The sequence below is a fragment of the Sipha flava genome, unplaced genomic scaffold, assembly GCF_003268045.1.
Source record: "Sipha flava isolate LNK unplaced genomic scaffold, YSA_version1 272_pilon_pilon, whole genome shotgun sequence".
NCBI lineage: Eukaryota > Metazoa > Arthropoda > Insecta > Hemiptera > Aphididae > Sipha > Sipha flava.
In genome coordinates this window covers 25,242-49,782 of record NW_020272937.1, presented here as the reverse complement: position 1 = coordinate 49,782, position 24,541 = coordinate 25,242, and the positions used below count along the sequence as shown (strand labels likewise).

The window sequence follows — 24,541 nt, the reverse complement described above, 5'->3', positions numbered from 1 at the left end:
TCTATTAATTAATTTGAAACATCTAGGCCCAAAGATGATGTTTCCTTCAAAGTTAAAAGAAACATATATACAGAATATATATTATTGTTGGGATAATATACAAGTAGCTTTAAAACATATCTTTTAGTACATACTTATAAGAGTTATTTTTATGGCCAGAACACAAATTAAGTAATGACTTGGCTTCAGCATTATTCGAATCAATAAATAATGCCCAATCAACATATTTTTTAGCATTGCTCATCTCGTTACAACTTAGGGCCAAATATCCTAGATATATACCTGTAACATACGATACAACATTATAGAAGTATTATTAAATAAAATAGTATTCTATGTAAATATTCTTAATATACATCGAATCCTGTATGCTGATTAATTCTTTGTACATATCTCGAAAGTTATCAAGATTATCATAAGATTTGACTAAATAAAAGTGAGCCACAGAAGTTATTTTCACAAAATATTCATTTGAGCAATTAGAATATTTTTCCTTTGCCATTTTTATACACAATTCTAATGTAGAAAAACATTCATCATATTTTCCAACCCTTTAAATGAAACAAAAGTAAAAATGTTAGGTATTTGTTAAATTATGTTTTAACACTAATCATACTTATCGTGTAGAACAGCGAGGGCAAGACGAATTTCAATTGAAAGTTTGGTTTCTTCAACGACACGTATTAAACTCATAATTTTATCATAAATCGGAGTTAACGTTTCTAAACTTTTATTTAAAGCTATTAAACCTAATTGTACCCAAGCTTCTAAATCGTCAGGAAACTCATTTATTACCTAAGTTAATGAAAATAAGTCAAAAATTATAAATAGTTTTTAAAAAAAAAAGTTAAATTACGTACTTCTTTTAAATATTTTTCAGCAAGTGATCTTTTATAACGATTTGCTGAAGAAGCATACAGTACGCTAAGGATTTTTTTGATTTTCACACAACTCGGATTCATTTGAAAAATCTGTTCGAAGCACTCTTGAGCCTAAAATATATAGAATTACACAAATATACTTCGATTCAGACTGCATTGATATCATTATAAATATTACTCTCTCTTTGTCAGATTTTAGTAAACACATTTTCCCAAGTCCGTAATATGGATATATTACATTACGCGGTGCGAAAAAAACTGCTCGATTAAAGTAATCAAATGCTTCTTCAACATAACCCTAAAATATAGAATGTGTTAAAATCATATTATTGTTCGGAGAAGTCATAAAAATAACAAATTACATTACCTCGCTTTCGGCGATTCTACCCAATAGATTATAACTTTTAGTTATTTGATAAAAATCACTTGATTTCTGTATTACAAATTCAGCAAGTCGTTTGGATGTAGCATAATTTTTTTTATTAAAATAATTGAATGCAATCTCATTCAGTGTTTCCGCTTTAACCGAATGAATGCTACATTCTTTTGAAAATTGTATACATAGATCAATAGCAAATGGTAACGATTCGTTATCGGTTAACTTCGTGATTGCGAGACCAACTAATGCATCCACATGTTTTGAATTTGATTTTAAAACTAGTTCAAATTCTAATCGTGCTTGTTTTAATTTTCCTAGTTTTAAATAACAGTGTGCCATTTGAGATCGAATATTTACAGAGTCCACATTTTTGCGAACTTTGGAACGCAACAATTTTTTATTCTGTGTTATATAACGTCTACAAGCAGCCTCGTTGAGATCACTGGACAGTACAGGTGGTATGTGATTTAATGAATGTTTAATTACTGAAGTGAATTTTCGATTAGTAACTGCCAAAGTGTTATTTTCCAATAAGCATATATAGGCCCTGCCTAGTAAATGTTTCTGAAAAAAAAATTAAATTATTAAGGTGCGTTTTGTAAACATTTATATACATTGTTATTTTACCATGTGATTCATGTGTATTTTGTCCGCCATTGAGTAAAGATTTATAATTCGGTCAAAAATCTTATCGCGTACTTTTAAATTGCGTTCCTTCTTAGCTTGTATTATATAATTTTCAACTGCCCGGTCAACATCATTGATAGCATAAATTTCACTTTGAGAGACCTCTAAATCGGCATTTTCAAGAGGCATGTTTAATTACTCAGTCGTGGCAAATGTATATTCTCGAAGTTGTAACTACATATGATTGAGACAAAACATAAAAATAAACAATGATATTTTTATTAATGCGTCAAGTAAATACCATTATTATTTAATTTAATTAAAAATTATTAATAATTAGTATAGTCGGTATATTGATATTTTAAAATAATTATATGTTTGGAGGTAAAAATGACACCATTAAATTACATACTCATCTGCTATATTGAATACTACCTATCAGCACATGCAGATACACGATAATATTTAGAATATGGTCTTAAGAGATCCGGCCAAACCTGAACTAGAATCATATATTTTTTTTCTTTTAGATTAAAATATTAATAAAAGCGTTATATATAAGAGGTTAGTGTTCACAGTGCCTACTCCATTTCTTGAAATTGCAGGTAATAATTCCCTAACTTAAATATTACTAGAACTGTACAACCAAGGTTTTATTAATTACATTATACGAGTTATTTTCATGATCCATAACATTTTTAACAATATTTTAAAATTAATCTTGATCATATAATGTTTTCAATATATCAGTATAGTAGTTTAAAATTATAATATAAAATTTAACTTAAAAAGAAAACTTTACAACTTTTATTTAACGATGTGGAAAACTATAATTATAAATATATTGATATTTCAATTTATTTTTATCAAATTTAATTTATAAATTGAGTAATTTATACTAAAGGTAAATTTATTTTGAATGTAATGCCTCAATAAAATATACTTGAAATATAATATATTCTCTAATTTTCGTAGACTTTTTTGCTTGTTGAATATAATACGTAATCAACGAATTTAAAGTGAATGCATTATTAATTAAAATAATATAATACTATTATTTTACGTATATATTACAGAATATACACATACGGGTGATTATAACTATTGAATTTAAAACCATGGAACGTGACAAAATTGAGTTTACAAGGTTTATATAGATTATATAATAAGTCGATCTGACGTAATAATATTAATATTAATTTGTGCTAAAAGTAAATATTAATATGTTTATAATTATAATATAATATCAGAACATATTGTGTTTAGCCATCTGGGTATTTTTTCAGTATTTATTCATAATAATATTTCAGTACAGAAATAAGTATATTAATGATTGGGGTCTGGATTTGTATGTACTCAAAAATCTTAAAATAGTATGCATTTATGCATCAAAAAAACCTTTAAATATGCACTTGATATGTTCTTATTTTTTTTAAAATATGCAAAAATATGCTCTTATCCAAAATATATGTATTTATATATTTTTTTAATTTTCCCTTATATATTAATACAACTTAATTAAACAAACTTAATTTTTTTATTACCGACACTACGACATCAACTTACAACATTAATTATAGAACAAAAAATGTTAAAAAATTACATTAAATTAATAAAGTGCTTTTTAGTTAAAAATAATAATAATAAAAAATGTATTTAATTCTTTTACACCATAAAATATATATATATATCTTTGGTAAATATTTATGAAAAAAAATATATACAATGAAGACGATTTATAAAAAAAAACAATTTAAACAAATAAAATTATTTTGATTAATAGATATGAATCGATATTTACTTTTTATAAAAAGAGTTAACAGTAATATATTATTCTTCCATATTTTCAGGTGTCATATTTATTCTTCTATCACTTAATATATGTTTATATAGACTGAAGGAATTTTCCACATTTACTGACGTCTACGGTGCATATTTCATATTGGCCACAGAGTAAGGATTGAAATTTTCTGGGATCTGTATTTCATTGTTTCCTGATATAATTAGTCCGATTTGTTCTAGTACTTGAAATCCTTTATTTTTTTGATACAACTGAGATATTTAATTTTTTATAATAGAACCTTTGTCACCTTGTATATTTGATAGTTCGGAAATTATATTTTTCGTAATCTCTAACGATTGTAGTAAAGTTAATTTAGTATCTTCTAAGTTTGTGATTGCCCGAATAATTCCAGAAAAGTTAATTTTTATAAATGTTAAATCATTTTTCACTGTATGCAAATTGAACATTTTTTTTACAATTATTTACACTTACTGAAGAATCATTATCTAGTTTTTCTATTATACCTTTAATACTTTCATAGTTATTTGTATTAAATATAACTGCCTCAATCTATGTCCTCCATCTTGTAATAACTGATTCTGGGGGCAATGGTAAACTAGGTAGCATTTCTTTATATAGTTGAATACGAGAAGGTGACTTTAAAAAAGATTTCTTTACATTGATATTTAATTTATTTACATTGGGGAATAACTCTCTAACCTTTTCTGCTACTCTGTTTAACATATGTGCTACGCATGTTACATGGATGATATTTGGGTAAAACAATTTTAATACATCTCCAGTTTTAACCATATATGATATTATAATATATAAACGCTGCATCTGATAAAAACAATCTTAGGTTTTCATCATTTCCTTCAGCGGGCCATAATATTTTCAAACTATCGTTAATAATATAGTTCTTTACATGCTAATAGATAGGGTTGATTTGGTGTATCACATTCTAAAACGCCAACTAATAAATTTGCCATATAGCGGCCGTTTGTATCAGTTGTTTCGTCAACAGAAATCCAAATATCTGAATTTCCAATAATTTCTCGGATTGCAATTATAACATTATTGTAACATGGACCAAGATAATTTTTTCTAAGTGTACTTTCATCGGGAATATGCTTACCTGTGTACTTCTCCAAAAAATTCTTGAATTCTGGAATTTGAAGTTTATTTCATGGTATATTAGCGACTATCAAAGCTGAACAAAGATCCTCATTAAAAATGTTACCAGATTTAGGTTTTGCGTCCAATACAAATAATTGTTTTTTGTTATCATTTGCTTTACGGTTTAAAGCACTTTTATGCAAAGCGGTATCAACGTGTTGTTGTATTTGAAATTTTTTTGTGCAAACGATTTTTTTGTCACACAATTGACAAAACACTATAGAACCGTCCATAGTAAAAATTGTGTGGTCTGTTTTATTATACAATGCAATCCATTGATTTATTAAAGTTTGAATATTACTACGACTTTTCGGAATTTTAAAATTTATGAGTGTACGAAAAATTATTAAAGAAATTCGTTTGTATACGGAATGCGGATTACGAAATTATATTTATAGGCGATTACCAACTGGCGACTACTGCATGGCGATTAAATACCAACTAAATGTACAACAACACGAGGCAGCGTGTTTATCCAATACAAGACTAAAAATCACGATAGTAATAATAATAATCATGCTAAAAATATAATAGTTTGAAGGAAATTTAAATATAACTAGTCTTCATTGTTGTCGATGACTCTGTTTTGATAAGCAAGATATAGTTTTAATACAAATTAAACAAAAATATAACAAACAGGAAATAAAATATTTCCCCACAATACCATGAACTTATAAATCTAGTTTCTATAGTGAAATATAAATAAAATTGCTATTATGTACCAAAATATGCTTTATTATGTCAAATTCTTCAAATATGCTCTCAGCCATAAAATATGAATTTATATGCAAAATAAACTTTTTTCTATAGGTTCTCTGCTATACAAATCGTTCACATTTTTTACTCCCGTCGAACTGCATACACTTATTACAAATATTTAAATGCATAAAAATCCGGACCCTATTTATGATACTGCTAGGCTTCTGATTCGTTTTGTATTTTTCGTTTCATATTAAAATAGCGCAAGTACCAAGTATCTAATATTAAATTTATAAACCACATTTGGTTCATAAAATATCAATTAGCGCAGCCTTGTTGTTATTATTATCTATTTATATAGCTTTATGGAAATTAATATTATTACTCTTTTATATATTTTCATTATTAATAGGGTGGCATGCGGTCGAATAACCGAGAATAATGTATAGATAAAAACTTAGTAAGAAACAAATAAAGTATATTTTTGTCTACACAGTACAGTAAATAGCAAATTACTGTCGGAAATCTCATTTCGAAGTATTCGTAATCATTTTTGTGTGTAAGATAATCACCGATATTTTTCAATTATATTTATAACATTTTACTCGTAAACCCGTTTGACGTTTATAAGAATAAGTAATACTGTTTTCACAATATATTCATTACTCAATTATTGCTGAATTACCTGCAACACAGCACCGTACACCGTCCACCAGACAATTTTATACGGATTCTACGGATTTTCTCTCTACAGCGCGATCTGTAATCTGCTGTCACAAATATCAGGTAATTACAAAATTATAATGTAGTAAAATTAATAAACACAACTATGGTTCAGTTAAAATTCTTTGAAAACTTCGCAGCAAAAAAAAAGTAGAAAAATTAAATTTAAGTAATAATAATATTAAACATGTACATCATATGTTATAATAATTGTAATATTATATTTAATTAAAATATAAAACTTATTATTATAACATAATATAACTTTAAGTAAAATGATTGAATTTTGAAAAGAATTATATGATACCAGTATTAGTACTTTTCATAAAAATTAAATTCGTTATTATAAATTACATAAACTAAAAATTCATGTTTTTTTTTTTTTTATGGGAGGGAGAATTTATTTTCAAGTATCATGAGAAATTTGAGATTATTTATTAAGTATTTTCTATACACTAGTGCCTCGCGCCCTCATGAAATGTATTTCATCCAGGGCCTCGAAAATTCTAGCGCCGGCACTGGGCAACAACGTTCTGGAGGGAGCCGCTCTTCTTTTTCAACTAAACGACTGACACCAGCCTCAAATAAAAGATACTTTAAAAAAATGACAACATTGTTTACCTTATAATCTTAAAAAAATTGTAAAAGTCGCCAATATAAGTAAAAACAAATAATTTAAATATATACATTGATAATTCTTATATTTTTGAAAAATCATCAGTAAGGGTCTTATAAAAATGTAATAAATCTGTTTTTATCTGTGATTTCTTAATATAAATCTTTCAAATGATTATTTGTTTTTAAATTAATAAGTTCAAGTTGAACTTAAAAACTATCAATAGAATTTGAAAACCGTTTTCAAGATTGAAAATCACATATAATTTAATTTCTGATGATTGAAAATCCATTTCTGTCTGATAAAAATTTTGTTTAAGAAACTGTTCAACTTGAACTTATTGATTTAAAAACAAATAATCATTTGAAAGATTTATATTAAGAAAACACAGATAAAAACACAGTTTATTACATTTTTATAAGACCAATATAACTGACAATAATTGTCTTATTGGTTACCAAAATATTATTCATAATTTAAGTTAGCCGCTATTTCTTAAATTTGGTTGACGTCAGTCACACACAAGATAATCGAATAGATTCTTAAGTTAAACACATAGTTTACGGTATTACATTTGAATATTTTACTTCGTTACATTGAGAGTTATAAATCTAATTTATTACACAAAATGATTTAGTAAATATAATATAATAGCCAATAAAACAATAAAACAATAAATACAAGTATAAACAATAATTAAAAATTAAAATACCGACAATATTATAGCTGATCATAAAATATATAATATGTATATTGTATAAATACAAATTAATACAAAAAAGATAAAACCCATACAAAATTATAGAAATATTATAACAAACTATTTTTTGTAGCTTATTGGCTAGTGTTTTATATGACGTCACAGACATTTATATGGATGGGACTTTTAATGTCTGCCCTAAGTACCTCAACTTTTTACCATTCATGGATTTAAAGATGACGTATATATACCACTTGTATTTTTCTTGCTACTCGACAAACAAAAGGTCACTTACGAGCTAGCGTTCAAATATTTGGTTGATCACTGTAGTTTGTACGTTACGACACTCGCACCTGTTCAAGTATTTATAGATTTTGAGATTGCGATTCATATGGAAGTAGAGAGCGTGTAGCCAACATCACAAATACGATGGTGCAGATTTCATCTAGCCCAAAGTTGGTGGCGGAAAATTCAGAATCTAGGTCTCTCGGCAATTTACAAAGACACTAGTTCAAAAAACGAGACCGGTAATTTTTTGAAATTATTTTTGGTCTACCTTTTGGCCAATAGAAGTTATCGATTGCTCTACAGACGAGTTGATAGCAATTCGACCAACAGGTGACGAAAGAATTGAAGAGTTTATGGACTACGAATTTGATAATTATATTTCTCCAGAAGCTAGTTTTCCACCAAGTATATGGACTCAATTCTCAACTACTTTAAATAGAACTTTGAATAATTGTGAGAGTTTTCATTCTAAGCTCAACAGTTGTTTCTATAGTGGACACCCAAATATTTTTGTATTTATAAATGAGTTGTTAGAAGTACAATCAGAAACGTATATTAAATGCAGGAGTAATGGAACTAAGGAATCTAAAAAACAAATTTTTTTAAGAGAAGAGATGTCACGGTATACTGGTAATCTCATTACCAGATACCAATTTATAAAAATAATGTGTTACACATTTTTACCAAATTACTAATTTTTTTTATATTTTTTTAACTAGTTACTACTAAATATTTTTAATAATAATTTTTTACCTAATTACTACTAAATGTTTTTAATAATAAGAAATATAATATAATTCAATAAATAATTAATAAATAAAAATCAAATGATTTTCAAAATATGCAAAAACTAAAAAAAACAACATTTTTGAGAAACTTGTCAGCCAACCTCCTCGTGGTGTTTCTTGGGTTATGCTAATAGGCTGAATATTTTACTAAATATTGAATAAAATATATAATGACCTGGGAATCAACTCGTACGTACCTTTTAATGACCTGGGAATAAACTCGTACCTACCTCTTAATAACCCGGGAATTAACTAATACATGAGAAAAGTCTCGAGAATCAACTCACCTATTGCGATTGTTGTGATGCGTCGCGGTGACATGTCGCAAGGTACTACTCTCGGAGCAGTTACTCCTTTCGGAGCAGTAGTGTCATTGGTCGCGACGACTCAAAGTTAGGTCGCTACGACTTGTCGTGTCTTGCAAACCAATGAATAATATTTTCGTATAAACAGATGTTGACGACTTGTCGCAGCGACAGGTCGTACCTTAGAAACCGTACCTTTAGGCCGCACCTACATTGGATCCGTATTTCTCCCGATCCGATCCGATTCGTCGTCGTCCGACTATCGGAATCCGACGACGTCCGACGTGAGTGCCTACATTAGTTCCGTCGAAGTCCTTCGACGTCCGTCGAGATCCATTTAACTGCAGTTTGTATAGGAAGCTATTACAGTCATTATTGTCAGATTAAATACGCGTCGGAGTGGAAAAATCGGACGTCGGATCGGGAGTCGCCAGGAGTCGTCGGATCGGAAATTCCGTTACTAGTGTAGGCACTTACATTACAATATAGGTGTTTGTTTTTTCTCACGACAATCGTCTTCAACAAACTCTTCTCCGACAATCGGACGACGATGGATCGGATCGGAAGAAATACGGATCTAATGTAGGTGCGGCCTTATGTGAACTATAAAAAAAAAAAATATAGATACACAAGGTGTGAAGAATGTTATGATGATATCAGGAAATCTGAATTGTAAGGCATCCACTTATCTTAAGCCATTTCGACCACTGTGTATATAACAATATGTATGTAAACTCGACTAAATAGACTTCCACTAAATGTCCGTATTTAAAATATTATCGGATACTATCGTTATTTTTAAGTTATGAGAGATGAGAATGAGATCATTATCGCAATGGATTTAGTTCACCGCGTTTACATATTACATACTATTTACCTGAAATCTAAAAAAAAAAAAATTCAAGGGATTATGAATAATTTATTGCACTTATCGTGGATTCTTGGAGAAAAATAGTTCCTAATTGTACCTACATTAGAAAAAACAGCAGTGCCGTCAGACGTCAATACAACATTTCGATTACCGAGTATAAAATACTACATCAATTAATCCAGTTTTGGTCAAATTTACGTTATTACTTATTGCACTCGGTGCATCAAAAATTCATTTTTATCACATGATGGGGATCTGTACACATAAAATATTAAATTGATTATTGTTAACTCTAAAATGCAGTTTTAAAATGTTTGCCAAAGAATGCTTATACTCATGCATATCTATGTTAATGTTATGTCTAGGCTTAGAGACTTCTAGCATTTGCATACTTTTTTTAATTATTGTTAAATACAGCAGAGTGCGAAATAAATTTGTTTCTCGGTGCCATGATATCAGATCTAAAATTTGAATGTGCATATTTTTGCATATTTGATAGATTTTGCAGAAGAGTGCATATTTTAAAATTTTTATGCTTACTCTTTGCATATTTTGACAAATTTTTAAAATTTAAAATTAAAAACTATAGATAAGTACATATACTATGGTACTATATATACATATTTCAAAAAAAAAAATATATATATATACTAAGAGAACAATACTTTCAGTAATATGTATATATATAATATATATCTTCGAACTATCTCCCATATCTCTTTATAATTTTTGTGTAAATATATATAATACTATAAACTCGTATCAGCCGTATAACCCGCTGGATATTAACCGGATGTTGATAAAGATAATAGTCAATATAGAATAATAGATTATTTGTTTAGTGTTTAGTTTCAATTTAGTCGATTATTATCCGGCGTTGTTTTTGCGTCTCACAACCACACAACGTCGAATCATACGTAAAACGTCGTACGCGTATATTTTGTAACGTTGTGTAATGCCGAAAGTACAACAGTCTACGAGTAGCTGACTACAAAGTTTTGTTTCGGAATTTAAAGATTCATTTACATCCGATGGACACGTTTAATTTTGTGTACTATGTTGAAATTTTTTTTTTTAATGCATATAAATGTATATTATTATGCATATTTGTGTATTTTTTAGAGCTTTAAGTCCCTAAGCCTAGTTATGTCTAGTAAAAACCTTATACCGTCATTCTGATTTCATTTTAATTGATGACAAATATAATAAATTATAGTATTTATTATGTTATAGTATATTTAATCAATGGTATAGGACTTTAAGATAACCCACGCATACGTACGTAGATAACGACATTTGTATAACATTTTAAAATATATTATTATCGTAGTTCCGAGAATCCATAAAACTGTCGACCACTGTAGGCAGTGGCTGCGATAATGTATTACACACACTATAGTATATTTCAGTGGTTCTCAAACTATGGTACGTGTACCCCTTGGGGGTAATCGACATTTTTTAAAACGTAGGAGTCTGGCCAATACATTTTTAAATTTAAATAGTGGAAAAAACTCCAAAATTCAAGTTAACGTTTGTGAATTTTAGGCTTAAAACGATACTGTAACTAACCGTTTAATTTATAATTGATTAAACGTGTCTGCTGTTATACCACGTACACAGTCGAATATATTAAAATTATATTGGCACGACATTAAGCTATGCTACGGTTGCCAATCGTACTACATTGGACAGGACTGTCCAACATTTGTTTGATTTGTCCTTCGTTCAACAATGCTATAGACTTTTTATATGACTATTCTCGTTTTACAAAAATACTTATTTATATTTCATTATTATTATTCTTTTAATTTTATCAATTTATTATTTAATTAAGGTGGTAAACATCCAAGTGTCATAATTAATAAAATGAAATAGATGTTTTTGTTAGTTATAATTATAAAAGTATATACTGTCGGTTACAGCATCTTTTACTAAACTATGCAGTACCGTAGATATCAGGGGAATGGGCCATGCCCCCTCCATCATATGCCGTATTATTTATACATATAATCAGTAAAAATAATCATTGTAGTGGTCTTTTTATTTTGCATTATGTGTGTATCTTTAAATTTTTTATGTATATTTTAGTTTACTAACTAAGAAGGGGTAAATAAAACGTTTATTGGTAAAAAGGGGTACAGTGTATATCTGTGAGTGTTTATAAAAGTTTGAAAATCCCTAGTCTATTCTAAATAAGCCTGGAAAAAATCGCGCATGCAGGTCCGCTGTGATTGGCTAAGGATTCGGCATACGACGTGATCGGTCGGCGGACGGAGTTCGCCGTCGTGAGTGTTAAATTAGTGTTGTCAACAGGTCATAGGCAAGCGAAGTGGAGATGGTTTAGAAAATACAGTTAGGCTGTATACATCCGAATCGTCGACAACATTGCTCGCCACCGGCAGATCACGTGACATACCTGCGCGAAACCAAACGCGTTTTCGTCGTACATTTTTCCAGGCTTATTTGGAATAGACTATAATGTTTATTTACTACTCACACAATGACACAGTTCAAATGTACATGTGATATAAATTGCCAAAATATTACTCTTTAAAACGTGCTATGCTGAAGCCCCCTTAATTCTTAATTATTTATATCATCATCAATTTTATCATCAGGACTAATAGTTACTGAAAAATTTTTAATGTCTGTGCTATTGTTGATGAATAATTTTTTTATATTGTATCCAGCAATTAGGAGGGGCAGAATTTTTGTCTACGTATATCCAGTGGCGTCATTTGGGGAGTGGCAAGGTGGTCATTTGCTCCTGTCTGATTTTAAAAGTAGTCCGATAGACCGATAACTGGCTGCTGCCGTTTAACTTTTTTTGTCGAAAAATGTTTATTTTTCTAAAATATTTTGAGAAGATAATATCATATTAGGTATGTATTACGAAATTATTGAAAACAATTACAGATAAATTAGAAAATTCTTAAAAATATTAAAGAAGTTATTATATTTTATTGAATAATAAGTTGGTAGTACCTACCTATAATTATTCTTTTAATCTGGTATACATTAACTAAAGTAGACTGGATTGGGATGAGCTCTATATACATTTCACTGAAGTAAGCCTAACAAAATTACACTATTGGTGAATATGATCTTCAAAATTAGGTGGGCGACTGTTGTGTGAATAAACATATTATTTCAACTTTAATTTAAAGTGTGATATAAATTACATTTTTAATAGGTATGTATTTTGTATTTAATAATAATCTTTAATTTATAATATTAATAATAATCTTTAATCTTTTTCAAGATTAAATTAACAAAAAAATATATAAATTATAAAATAGATATGTAAGATGGCATTTGTAATAACTTACAAGATAAAAATTTAAGTAGAAATTTTTTTGAGAGCGGAGTGAATTGCTTTTTAGGTTACCTATATGCAGGCGCGGATCTAGAACTCAAATGGGGGGGTCATTTTTTCAAAAGTAAAAAAAAAGATAATACACGATTACAAAATAATAAAAGTAATTTATTAATTCAAATTAGAATGTTATGAATATATGAAATTGTTAATTTTTAAAATTAAATAACAAAATGTAATCTTCTTTGTTTTATTTTTCCAAATATAGAAATAATATTATTAACATTTATGTGTATATTTTTGTGAATATTGAACAAAGCGTTCCTTTTCCATATTTAAACGAAGCCATGAAACCTTAAGCCTTAAAACGCCTAAGAGTAGAGAATGATCGCATGTATAGTATTTTTTAACATGTTATTAGAACCTAAATTAGCGATTAGCGGTGCCATAGCAAGTATATGGTATAATATTATATAAACATACTGGTAACGGATTGGGAGTAACCGAATTAGTTCCTGTTTGAAAAAGGTATTTTATTAGATATGGTTCCCACTTGTGTACAGGTTAGGCGAGCTACTGCATTGAGAACAAAAACAAAATTTTAAGAGCTATATGTATGACATATAGACAAAATTATTATATCGATAAGATAGAGTATAGAAATATAATAGATATTATATAGATTACTAGATATTAGCAAACAGAAAAAAAATAACAAATAATCGGAAAATTGTATGACTGAGTACATTAATGAGAAGATTACGAGAATTGAATATTTAAAGAAAGTTAGCTTCAAATTTGCAAATCAATGGTTTTAGAATATATTTATTATATTTTGTTATTTGTATTTCGTACACCTAAGTGATGACTAGTCGACTTCTAAATCAATGATTTAAAATTGATATATATGCCTTTAATATATTATGAGCCGGTCAAAACATTTTCTCCCCTCAGTTGAAAACTGAAATGATGCCACTGTGCCAATCTTGCGGTCATACAAACTATATTTAATGTAAAATAATCATAATTTAATTAATTAATTACATATTTTAGTTATATCAAATTTTTTATAGCTACTTGATTATCTTTACACCAGTATTTTTGGAGTTTTAGAGCCAAATCTATTTCTTTTTTTCCTCCAGTGTCATAATATTCAGCTTTGTATGAATGGTGAAACTTAAATATTTATTTTATGAACTAAAATCTGTTATAAATTAATTATAACATTCAATTTATAAAAGTAATTTTTACAGTAGCTAAATATTTGTTTGAAGATATGTAATTCATACAATATTTTTTTTAATAAACTTGTAAATTATTTACAAATATATTATCTGCTTTAACTCTTCATTTTTTGAAAAAAATTCGCTGTACAATTTTTATATTTTTATATTTTTTAAAAATGTCTATTTGTACACTTGAGGTTAAGAAGTCAAAATTGGAGAAAGACAAACGAAAATTATTCATAATGATCGATGAAAATATTATAAAACCTAAAATTCTGTGTTATTAGCTTTTTATATCTCGATGTATAGAAACTTGTACTTTGGTTCTATCGAGATACTATCGAAAAAATAATAGATTATAATTTTGGTGCAAATTATAATTCCTATTTCTTATTACCTGAGGGTAGTCCAAATTACATATCATTATTTTGGGGCAAATTACAATCACATTTCAAACATTTTGGTGTAAATAACACATGTTGTATAAGCGACGTGCATGTGCGCAGTATGCTCACCCTAACGGACAACATTCGAACTTTTGATGGTATACAATTATTAATGGATAACAGTAAATTAATCAAAAATGTCTTGTTGATGACTTTATGAGATTAATTTACGTATAATTAATATAATTATACGTAAATTAATAATATATAATAATAAAATAGTATAATAATATAATAATTAATATAATACGTAGGTACAACAAGTTTATTTACTCTATCTCTGCCGTCAAACTATTGGCCGTTTTTGTTTTCTAACCAAGATATAATTTTTATTAGGTAGGTACCTATTATAATATTAATATGAGTAATCAGATCTGTTGTATTGTTGGTTGTACAAATACATGAAAAAACACGAAAAACGTTAGTTTTTTCGTTTTCTTAGTAAACCACATGACATTCTACAGAAAAATAAATGGATTCAAGTAATGAAGCGAAAAAGGTATGTAGGTATCTAAAACTAATAGGTAACCACCTATTTTATATCAAATCCCTTTGTAGACCTATATTATAAACTTATGTTCACCCTTTTCTACTATTGCTCTAATAGCTGGTATTTATATTAATTGTCAGCTATTTCATGTAATTATGATAATATATTTATGTATTTTTATATTATGGTTACCAAATATAAAAAAAATAATATTTATAATTGGAATAATTTATAAAGTTTTTCTACTTGAATATTGAATGAAAAATAACTTTGACTCGTGTAATATGTGCTTAGTTTTAACTAAAACGGTATTTAATTATAATCATTATTTGTAGTAATTATCTGTTAAATTTTAGCTCTAACAATCAACCATGGAAACCGTATCAAAGCTCAAGAATATGTAGTGAATATATGGTGGTACACCATCCAAACACCCAAGTAGTCCATTATTCTATCCAACAATATTTCCTAAAATATACAAACTGCCTTAATAAAGCCTTCTCAAGGCCTTAATAAAAAAAAAAAAATACAAACTGAAACTTTCAGCACACGAAAGTGTCAATCGTTTCAGTCGTTTACAAAAAATAAAATCTTGTAATATAATAATTATATAATTATATATTATAATTATTATACCTACAAATTCACAAATTCAATAATACCTAATAATTTAACTGCATCAAATGAACTTGACTGTCCTAATGTTGTAAAATTCACTGAGGATAAATCTACTCAAACTTCTTTGAATTTAATAAATAACAATTTTGAATTCTCCTGTTTCTTTTCCAATAATAATGTTAACACACAAGCAAATATTGTCGGCTTAGATTCAATTTATTTTAAGCCTAAAATGGTTGATAAATTTGAAAGTAGTGTAAAATATGATATCTTAGAATATTTTATTGGTTTTAAGTCTATAAAAAATGAAAATCATTTAATATCATTATGTAGTGTTAACTTTGAAACTTTCAACGTTTTTCTTACATACATTGATGATCAAAATTATTCTAAAAAAAACTAAAGAAGATAGATTTTGTTATCATTAGTGAAGTTAAAACTAGGAATTAGTTTTACATCAATTTCAATATTCTTTAATCTACACCGGTCCACATGTTCAAGAATTTTTAAAAATATTTTAAAAATGCTTTCGATTACTACAAAAATTTGTGTTTTGGCCTAGTAAGAAATCTTTTGTTTTCACTTTACCACAATCTTTTAAACAACATTATCCAAACTGTAGCGTTATTATTGACTATACAGAAGTCAAAACTGAACAACCACCACATGTTGATCAAAGAGCATTTATGTACTTTCATTATAAATCTGCTTTTACTTGTAAATTTTTAGTTGGAAAAGTGGTATGTGGTATGATCACTTTTGTTTAAAAAGCTTATGGTGGTAGAGCTAGTGATAGCTTTATCACTAATAATAGTGGTTTATTAAACTTATTAGAACCTGGGGATCAAGTTATAGCTGACAAGGGATTTCCTTGGATAAAAACTAGTGTAAATGAAAAAACTCGATTTTAGTTATGCCCCTCTTTATGCACAATGGAGTTTTTACTGAAGACGAAATTATAACATCATATAATATTGCTGGTGTTCGAATACACGTTGGAAAATCTATTCAGAGAATAAAAATTTATAACATCCTTCAAAAAATTCCCATTGAACTTTTGGAAAATATTGATAATATAATATTTGTGTGATGTGTAATGACAAATTAACAGCCACCTTTAATTAAATGAAAAATATGATTTTGTATTCATCTTAATATTTAGGTATATTTATCATGTGTATTGTCGCGTCCTGTGTAATCACATAATAAAAATTACATTATAAGGAGGTTCCCAAGAATATCAAAAACCACAACCATGGATAAGTTAGATTATTATATTCACATGGTTATTTAGACAGGAAATTACAATAAGAAATGACAATAAAATAGTAGTGACCACATCCTGGATCTTTGTGTTATTAAATATGGGTTAGTCAAGAGATAATTCACAAACGCAGAATTTACAAGAGTTATCATATTTTTATTATCATTTTCATATACACACACACACACACACACACTTGCATATATCGGATATAAAAGGGACCCGAAAACAAGGGCAAATCAGATGAGTTTTGGCTATGCGGCACTTAGCACCTTCACGCTAGTGTATGTCATGGTCTGGACTTGGAAATATTTTGAATTATTTTTATAAAGTTTAATGCTCAGGATTTAGAATATTTACAGCTAATTTAAACCATTGTACTTAGAATAATTTTAACAGTTTTAATAAATTATTTTATCACAACTGGCATTTTTACTTTATACCTACATCCAAGTTGACTAGATTACAATTACTGAAATCAACGATCAAACAGTTGGCACGCAACAGTATGTAAATAATATATCAATATAAACCTTTAAATTTAAACATAATTATACATTTAAAGAATTTTAATGATATTAAAACAATACCAAAAATTACATTATAATATGGTATATACATGTATATTGAAAAGTTAATTGTTTATTGTACTAACATATAAAACCATATAATCCAAAATGAATTGTTAATTGTTTTAATATTCAAAATAAAAATTATTCATTTTATAAATACAATTCTTTAAAAAAATATCATTTCTGTTTATATTAATTAAAATACATTTATACTGGCTTGAATAAATAAAAACATCAAAGTATTGCAAGCCATAGCAGTTCATAAAAACTTGGCATTGAGTATAATCAATGTGGTTTTTTTAAACATAATAACTCCATTACTATCTATAATTAAATAATTTAAATTACATTTTCTTGAATCAGTAATAATTGATTGATTATGGCAAAAAATGCGACATTTTATTTCGAAAACTTTTATAAGTATTCCATCCTACATTACAAATCCATTCGGACTTCCACACAACCAAGGATTTAAATGATTTATAACTAAACCACATTCATAAACTTCAATCTCATACATTTCTATATATTTTTTTAGCGCAATTTTTTCATTTTCATTTCCATAGGCAACATTTTTTAGACCTTTGCCAAACATTGGCTTCTTATTTATAAAGATATAGCTAATTTTTCAAAATTTCTTAATCTGATTTTTACCAAATGTTCTTTGCTAGCTGACAATCTAATTGACCTTTCATCAAACCATGCAACATTGGACTGTTGTACTGTATTTATAAAAATGTTCATTATCTTATTTTCAGATAATTTAACATTGTTTTCATAAAAAGTTTCAGTTATTTTATTTATAAAATTAGGTTTAATAATATTTTTTTCTTGTTTTTGATTTATTAAAATCTTATTTGTGAGAAAAGTAGACTGTTCTAATCTTAATGATTCTTAAGTGTTTTCTATTAAATTATTTAAGACTTCAGATACAATTTTTTCATTATCTATTTTTTTTTTTCTTCATCATAGACAATTTTAAATAAAGATGGTATTATGAAATCAGGAATTGTATTTGTATGGGTGCATGGTGTCAACTGAACAAGCTTAGATGAAAATAGTTCTTTTCTTTTACCCATGCAATATTTTTCTTTTCCTGCCTTTGAAATTTTAGGTTCATTCCATTCGTAACGATCAATGATTTTAGAATGACCACTCTTTATATTTATATAATGTGTTAATGCATATACTTACATTTTCCTCCAATACCTGCTAGACGTTAACATAAAGCTTCTACAATATCTCTGTCGGACCCATCAACCTATTATATAATTCAAGAATATTAGACTATTCAATCTAATTTCTCAAGTTTTTTAATTATTTTGAATACAATTATTTAAACTGAATAATATTAATGAAATATTGCAATAAATTATTAAGACTAAGTTAAATTTATTACGAGTTTCATTAGATATGGATGCAACGTAACAGAAGCTTACCGTATGACATGGTCATTAATTTGACTTTTGTTTCCAAATAATATTTCTTTAATGTTTATAACATGGTGACTTTTCATAAACAGTTTTCCTTTACTCTGGACATTATCAGAAAAGCCACTACTAATAATAGTTTTAAATCCTGAATAAAGAATTATACTTTGACTCATATTAAGTACCGAATCATCAATCAGAGTTTACATAATAATATTAACATATTATAGCCAATTAGAAATGTTGTACATAGTTTTCATATCAAAACACTATTATTTAACCTTTCAGCAGGCGCGTATGCTCATTTTGTACGACAATTATAGATTTATTGACATAAATTTTATCTACGTATCCCGATTAATACTTGGATTTTTCCTATTCTATAATGACGTATATGTTATAAACAATAATAATATGTTATAACAATAATGATTATTATCTAATTTTACGTATTTTTAAATTATTATTGATGTATATTAAATATATTGAAATTTTTAGTCAGCTCCGTCTAAGTGCACGAAATACGTCTCGCGCCTGGTCGTGGTATTATTTTTTTTTCATACAAATATTTTTCTTTTTCTTTATTTTCGTGTATTACTTTTTTCACCTTATTATGAACAATATTGCGCGTATGATACAAAAATTATCAGACGAAGAAGTAGAAGACAATTTTGAAGATTTTGATAGTGACAATGATCTTAGTAACGAAAATTTTGTTTCATATATTTTCGATAATTCATAAAGAATTATAAAAAAAAATATTTATAAATTCATAAAATAATATATAAATTAGAGTAAAATGTTTCCAAAAAATATTTCTATTAAAAATTATTTATTTATCCTTTATTTTAATTAAATATATATGAAAAGCATACTATCGTATAAAGTACGACACGCGCCTACTCGTGTAATATACAGTAGCGTACCTGCCAAAAGGTTAATTTCACGGGATGTTATTCATATGGTAACTAGTAAACATACTATTATACATATTTATATTTTTTAACAATGATTAGTTACACGCCATTACTTTTTATTTAATGCAATGTTCAATAATAATTATTAATAAATAAAGTATTGTAATTATGTACACTGTACAATTGTATATTTGTGTCCCATTAAAACTTAAATTTTTATCCACCATGCACACCAGTGTAGGAATCATATTAAAAGCACGTCGCAAATGTATTTTGGGTCAATTTTGGTGCAAATCAACTACAGCCGAATTGACTACCTACCTTTTAATGATAAAAAATTTATTATTTCTTAGAAAAAAAACAATTCTAAATCAACAACAGAAGTAATACTGATTAGCAAGAAAAAAATTTAAATTTTAACACACTTTGAAAATTGTTTAAAAATGAATGGCGTAACCAAATTAAAAGTTTTAAACGCTAAAATTGTTTTTAGATAGTTATATATAGAGGTGGAACTATGAATTTTTACGCCCGGGGAAAATGTTAAAATTACGCCCCACTAAAGACCATGTTGAGTTTTAACCTAATATCAGTATTTAACAAAGTTAAAATAAATAATTAGAAAAATTACACCCTCTAAAATTTTTCGCCCGGGGATGAATCCCCGTCTTCCACCCCCTAGTTCCGCCCCTGGTTATATATAAAATAGCTACCTTGGATTATAAGAAAAAAAATGTTATACAAAATTTAAGTTATTTATTTTTAGTTGTAAAAAATAAAATAAAATATTAATTATAAAAATTAAAGCGTAGAACTCTAGAAATCACTAAAAATAAATAAAAATAAAGAATTTAAGAAAATTAAATAGAAAAAAATGTATTGAATCAGTTAAATAGACCTGTTACACCCTGTGTATCTAATCCTTGTGTGATACGCTTAATCAGGATATAGTTCGAAATATGTTTTAAGTAATTTAATGTTATATATTATACATTTTATATTTAATACCTCGATCTGACAAACCTCAAGAAGAAGAAGAAGAAGAAGAAGAATACCTCGGTTCGCAAAAATACATACGTTTCTAATATGATTACCCATCATATATTTGAAAGGTTGGTCTCGCGATTCTGTTTTTAGTATGACTACCTTTCATGTGTCTTTTATAATTAATGATGATAACTTGTACTACTTGTTGTTATTTACATTTTCATATTATTATTTGGCATGCAACCGTGGTGATCATTTCCAGTGGCGCAACTAGGGGAGGGGTTTGGGGGTTGTAAACCCCCCTCCCAAAATTTTACGTAGGAAAAATTGGTTTATCTTGAACACATGAAACGGCTGATTGATATGAAATATGAATATTTTTCGTATTATAATTGATAAAAATAATAACATGAAGATATAGAACGTTTTGTAACGTTCCGTTCAACTTTAAAACATTAATAACCTTGCTACGACGATTTCTCGATGGTCGATTGTATAATAATTTTTTTGTGATATCACAATATAACATAGAAGTTAAACAGTTTAATTTGTAATTTAAATATTTAACTCATACACCTAACTAAATCTTACTTCCTTATCGTCACCAAACACCTGTAGAAAATGCTTATCTTTTCCAAATTCACAACCCCCCCACCAAAAAAAAAAACCAATCTTGGTTGTGCCACTGATCATTGCAATCCTACTACTGATGTTTATGTATTATATTTATAATAAGAGCTACTCTACTGCTCTTAACAACATTTATATGATCCCCCCCCCCCCGTGTAATAGTAAACGTAAGGGCTTATATTTATATAAATCCGTAGCAGCACCATCAGCACTACGAGCCTGTAATTACAAAATAATAATGCGTCGTTTAAAAAATAAATTGAATAATATTTCTGATTATTAGAATATATTATGTATCAGTAGGTCAGTATACGTTTTACATAATATTGATTTTAAATCTGTTCAAGACTGTTTTTAAGTGAGAAATTATACCTTCTGTAATACATCGAGCCTCCGTGGCGCAATGGTTAGCGCGTTCGGCTGTTAACCGAAAGGTTGGTGGTTCGAGTCCACCCGGGGGCGGACACATAAATTTTGGAATATTTTATTACAATTTTACATTTCATATTATAACATTGATAATTTAATTATTAATTATTTTTATAATATAATATGTATATATATTAATTATTTTTTATTAATTATAAAATAACATGAATTTAGCTAGGCAATCTTGATATTTTACTTGTTTATTTTTTTTTACAGCCTTTATTTCAACTATACTAATTAACAATTGATTTGTGCGATTGAGTTGCACATGAAACTTTTTGGGAGTGAGTTTAAACAACGAGATTGTAAAGAATGTATTATTACAATAACACTGAATTGTATGAACAAACAAATTAAATAAGATACCTATATTGCGTTTACAACAGATAATCGTAATAATAAATAAATGACAGTAATGATAATATCGATTGCCAATGAACAAAACAAATAATATGGTACAAGATAATATACAAGATAAGAGTACCAAACCTAACGTAACCTGTTTGACCTGGAAGTTGAGAAAAACCGTGACAAAAGTATTGGCAATGATGGTACCACGCGAGGGAAAAGTTGAAGACGATGTACGATGTTGATTGCTTAGTGCCGAGTGAAACAATGTTTACGAACTTGCACGTCCAAGTGCTAAGCTCACAGTCAATATAGCATGGATACCAACAATAAGTGACAACTTAAGCGTTCTACGGTAAAACAGGGAAGAACTTGGCAGTCAATGTACGCAGACAACAGACTCCAAGCACATCCGGTTGTAAGTCGGATGGCACTCAAAACGTGAAATTATACGTTGTGGTGCAACAGACCGGACACGTACTTACGCACTATCGTGTGGTCAGTCGGTCATGCACGGTGAACGGCGCGTCGACGCTCACAGTCGGTCCGAACACGACGCAATAGTCAGCGACAAACGGCCTAGACGCGCGCGGTATCACGGAGCTCTTGACGGCGGCGGCGAACCGAATCGCACTCGTTCACTCACGAACGAGAAAAATATGCTTTGAGCGTAGGCAATAGTACAAGAGAAAACACAATGAAAAAAATACGTAGGTACTGTATGTACGACGTCAAAACAGAACGGTGTAAGTCGCGTACACAGACGAAAGATAGATAGCTGCCGCTGATAAGGTCCAGCGGCAGCAATTGGTCCAGACATAAACAGCTGTGCGGACGACAACAATATAGGGTAGCGGCGGTGACGTAAAAACGCGCTCGCGCTCGCGCGAGTAACAAGTATACGTCGTATTTTGTGTCGAACATGGTTAATTGATTAATCACAGAGTTATTTTAAAACGAAGTTACAAACTTACGATGTTTACCCAGTGTGCTTAAAGACAGTTGATTTTGAAAATCAAAGTCTGAGACGGTGTATGATGAATGTTCTTTTTTCGAATAGAAAAGACCGAACGAATCGATAATATGTGATTATTGCACCGGCGATCACCGAAATCTCTCCGATACCGTCATTACGTACGCGCGATTGCGATCCATCACGTGCTGCCCCTGTCGGCGGTTTTTACAAGTGGCTCGGGAGTACGACACGGGTCTGTCGGAGCCTCACGGCTGCGACTCACTACGGGCAATAACGATCGGCGAACGAGAGTTCGCGAAACGTGCGAGTTGTTCTCGCTGCTTATGGGCGCGACACCGCTCCGTCGCCACCACGAGCCTCATCAACACCACCACCGCTACCCACTCACCGCTGCCACAATGGGCCATTGCAGTACGTCGCGACCATTAAGCTGGTTACACACGTAGTGTTTCGTGCGCTGCATTTACGCGTTTTTGAAATGCCGTGTATCGAAACGCGAACGCTGTAAATATTCACACGAGAAGAGCGTACCTGCGTTCTAAGCGCATTTTTCTTTACCAAAAATGCGCAAAAACATATTTAAAATCATAATCCATACGGTCATTGTTCAGTTCAAATTACAACATGGTCGAAGGAAGTCGAAACTCGAAAGTTAATTTTTTTTTTCAAAATTGTTATTTTTACATTTATCGATTTAATGATATTGAAGCGACATGTGTTGCTTACGTTTTATATAAAAAACACAAAATGCAAAAACAAAAAACAAACAGAAAACGTTATTAGGTACACCCATTAAATGCCATTGCAGAAAAAAAGTAGTTAGGTAGGTACTGAGGTATCTATACAACAATATTCACTGCAGAGTGCAAACGTACTTCTTTGGTATGATTTTATGAATGAAATAAAATTAATTATGAATGAATTTGTATGTAGTATTGCGAGATAGTAAAAAAACGCAGCAAAAGATACGCTCCATGTGAATAACTACATTATAAAACCCATGTCTAATTTTAGCGTTTGATAGCGTACGGACGCTCAGAAATTGAACCATTT

At 28.8% G+C, this 24,541-nt stretch overlaps 1 protein-coding gene and 1 non-coding gene across 2 annotated transcripts; one reads left to right on the top strand and one right to left on the bottom strand.

The window, feature by feature from the left end:
* On the bottom strand, nucleotides 1-23,732 carry LOC112685288 (RNA polymerase-associated protein CTR9 homolog). Its single transcript, XM_025557130.1, has 9 exons — nucleotides 23,487-23,732; nucleotides 18,966-19,032; nucleotides 1,888-2,121; nucleotides 1,249-1,824; nucleotides 1,060-1,179; nucleotides 861-992; nucleotides 617-795; nucleotides 357-551; nucleotides 1-282 (listed from the first exon to the last, which is right to left on the bottom strand). Exons 3-9 carry the CDS (start codon nucleotides 2,074-2,076, stop codon nucleotides 249-251), a joined length of 1,425 nt encoding a protein of 474 aa, XP_025412915.1. The 5' UTR covers nucleotides 2,077-2,121; nucleotides 18,966-19,032; nucleotides 23,487-23,732; the 3' UTR covers nucleotides 1-248.
* Nucleotides 22,125-22,197, top strand: Trnan-guu. Its single transcript has one exon. It is a non-coding gene; the product is annotated as a tRNA-Asn (tRNA).
* Nucleotides 23,733-24,541: the final 809 nt, after the last annotated feature.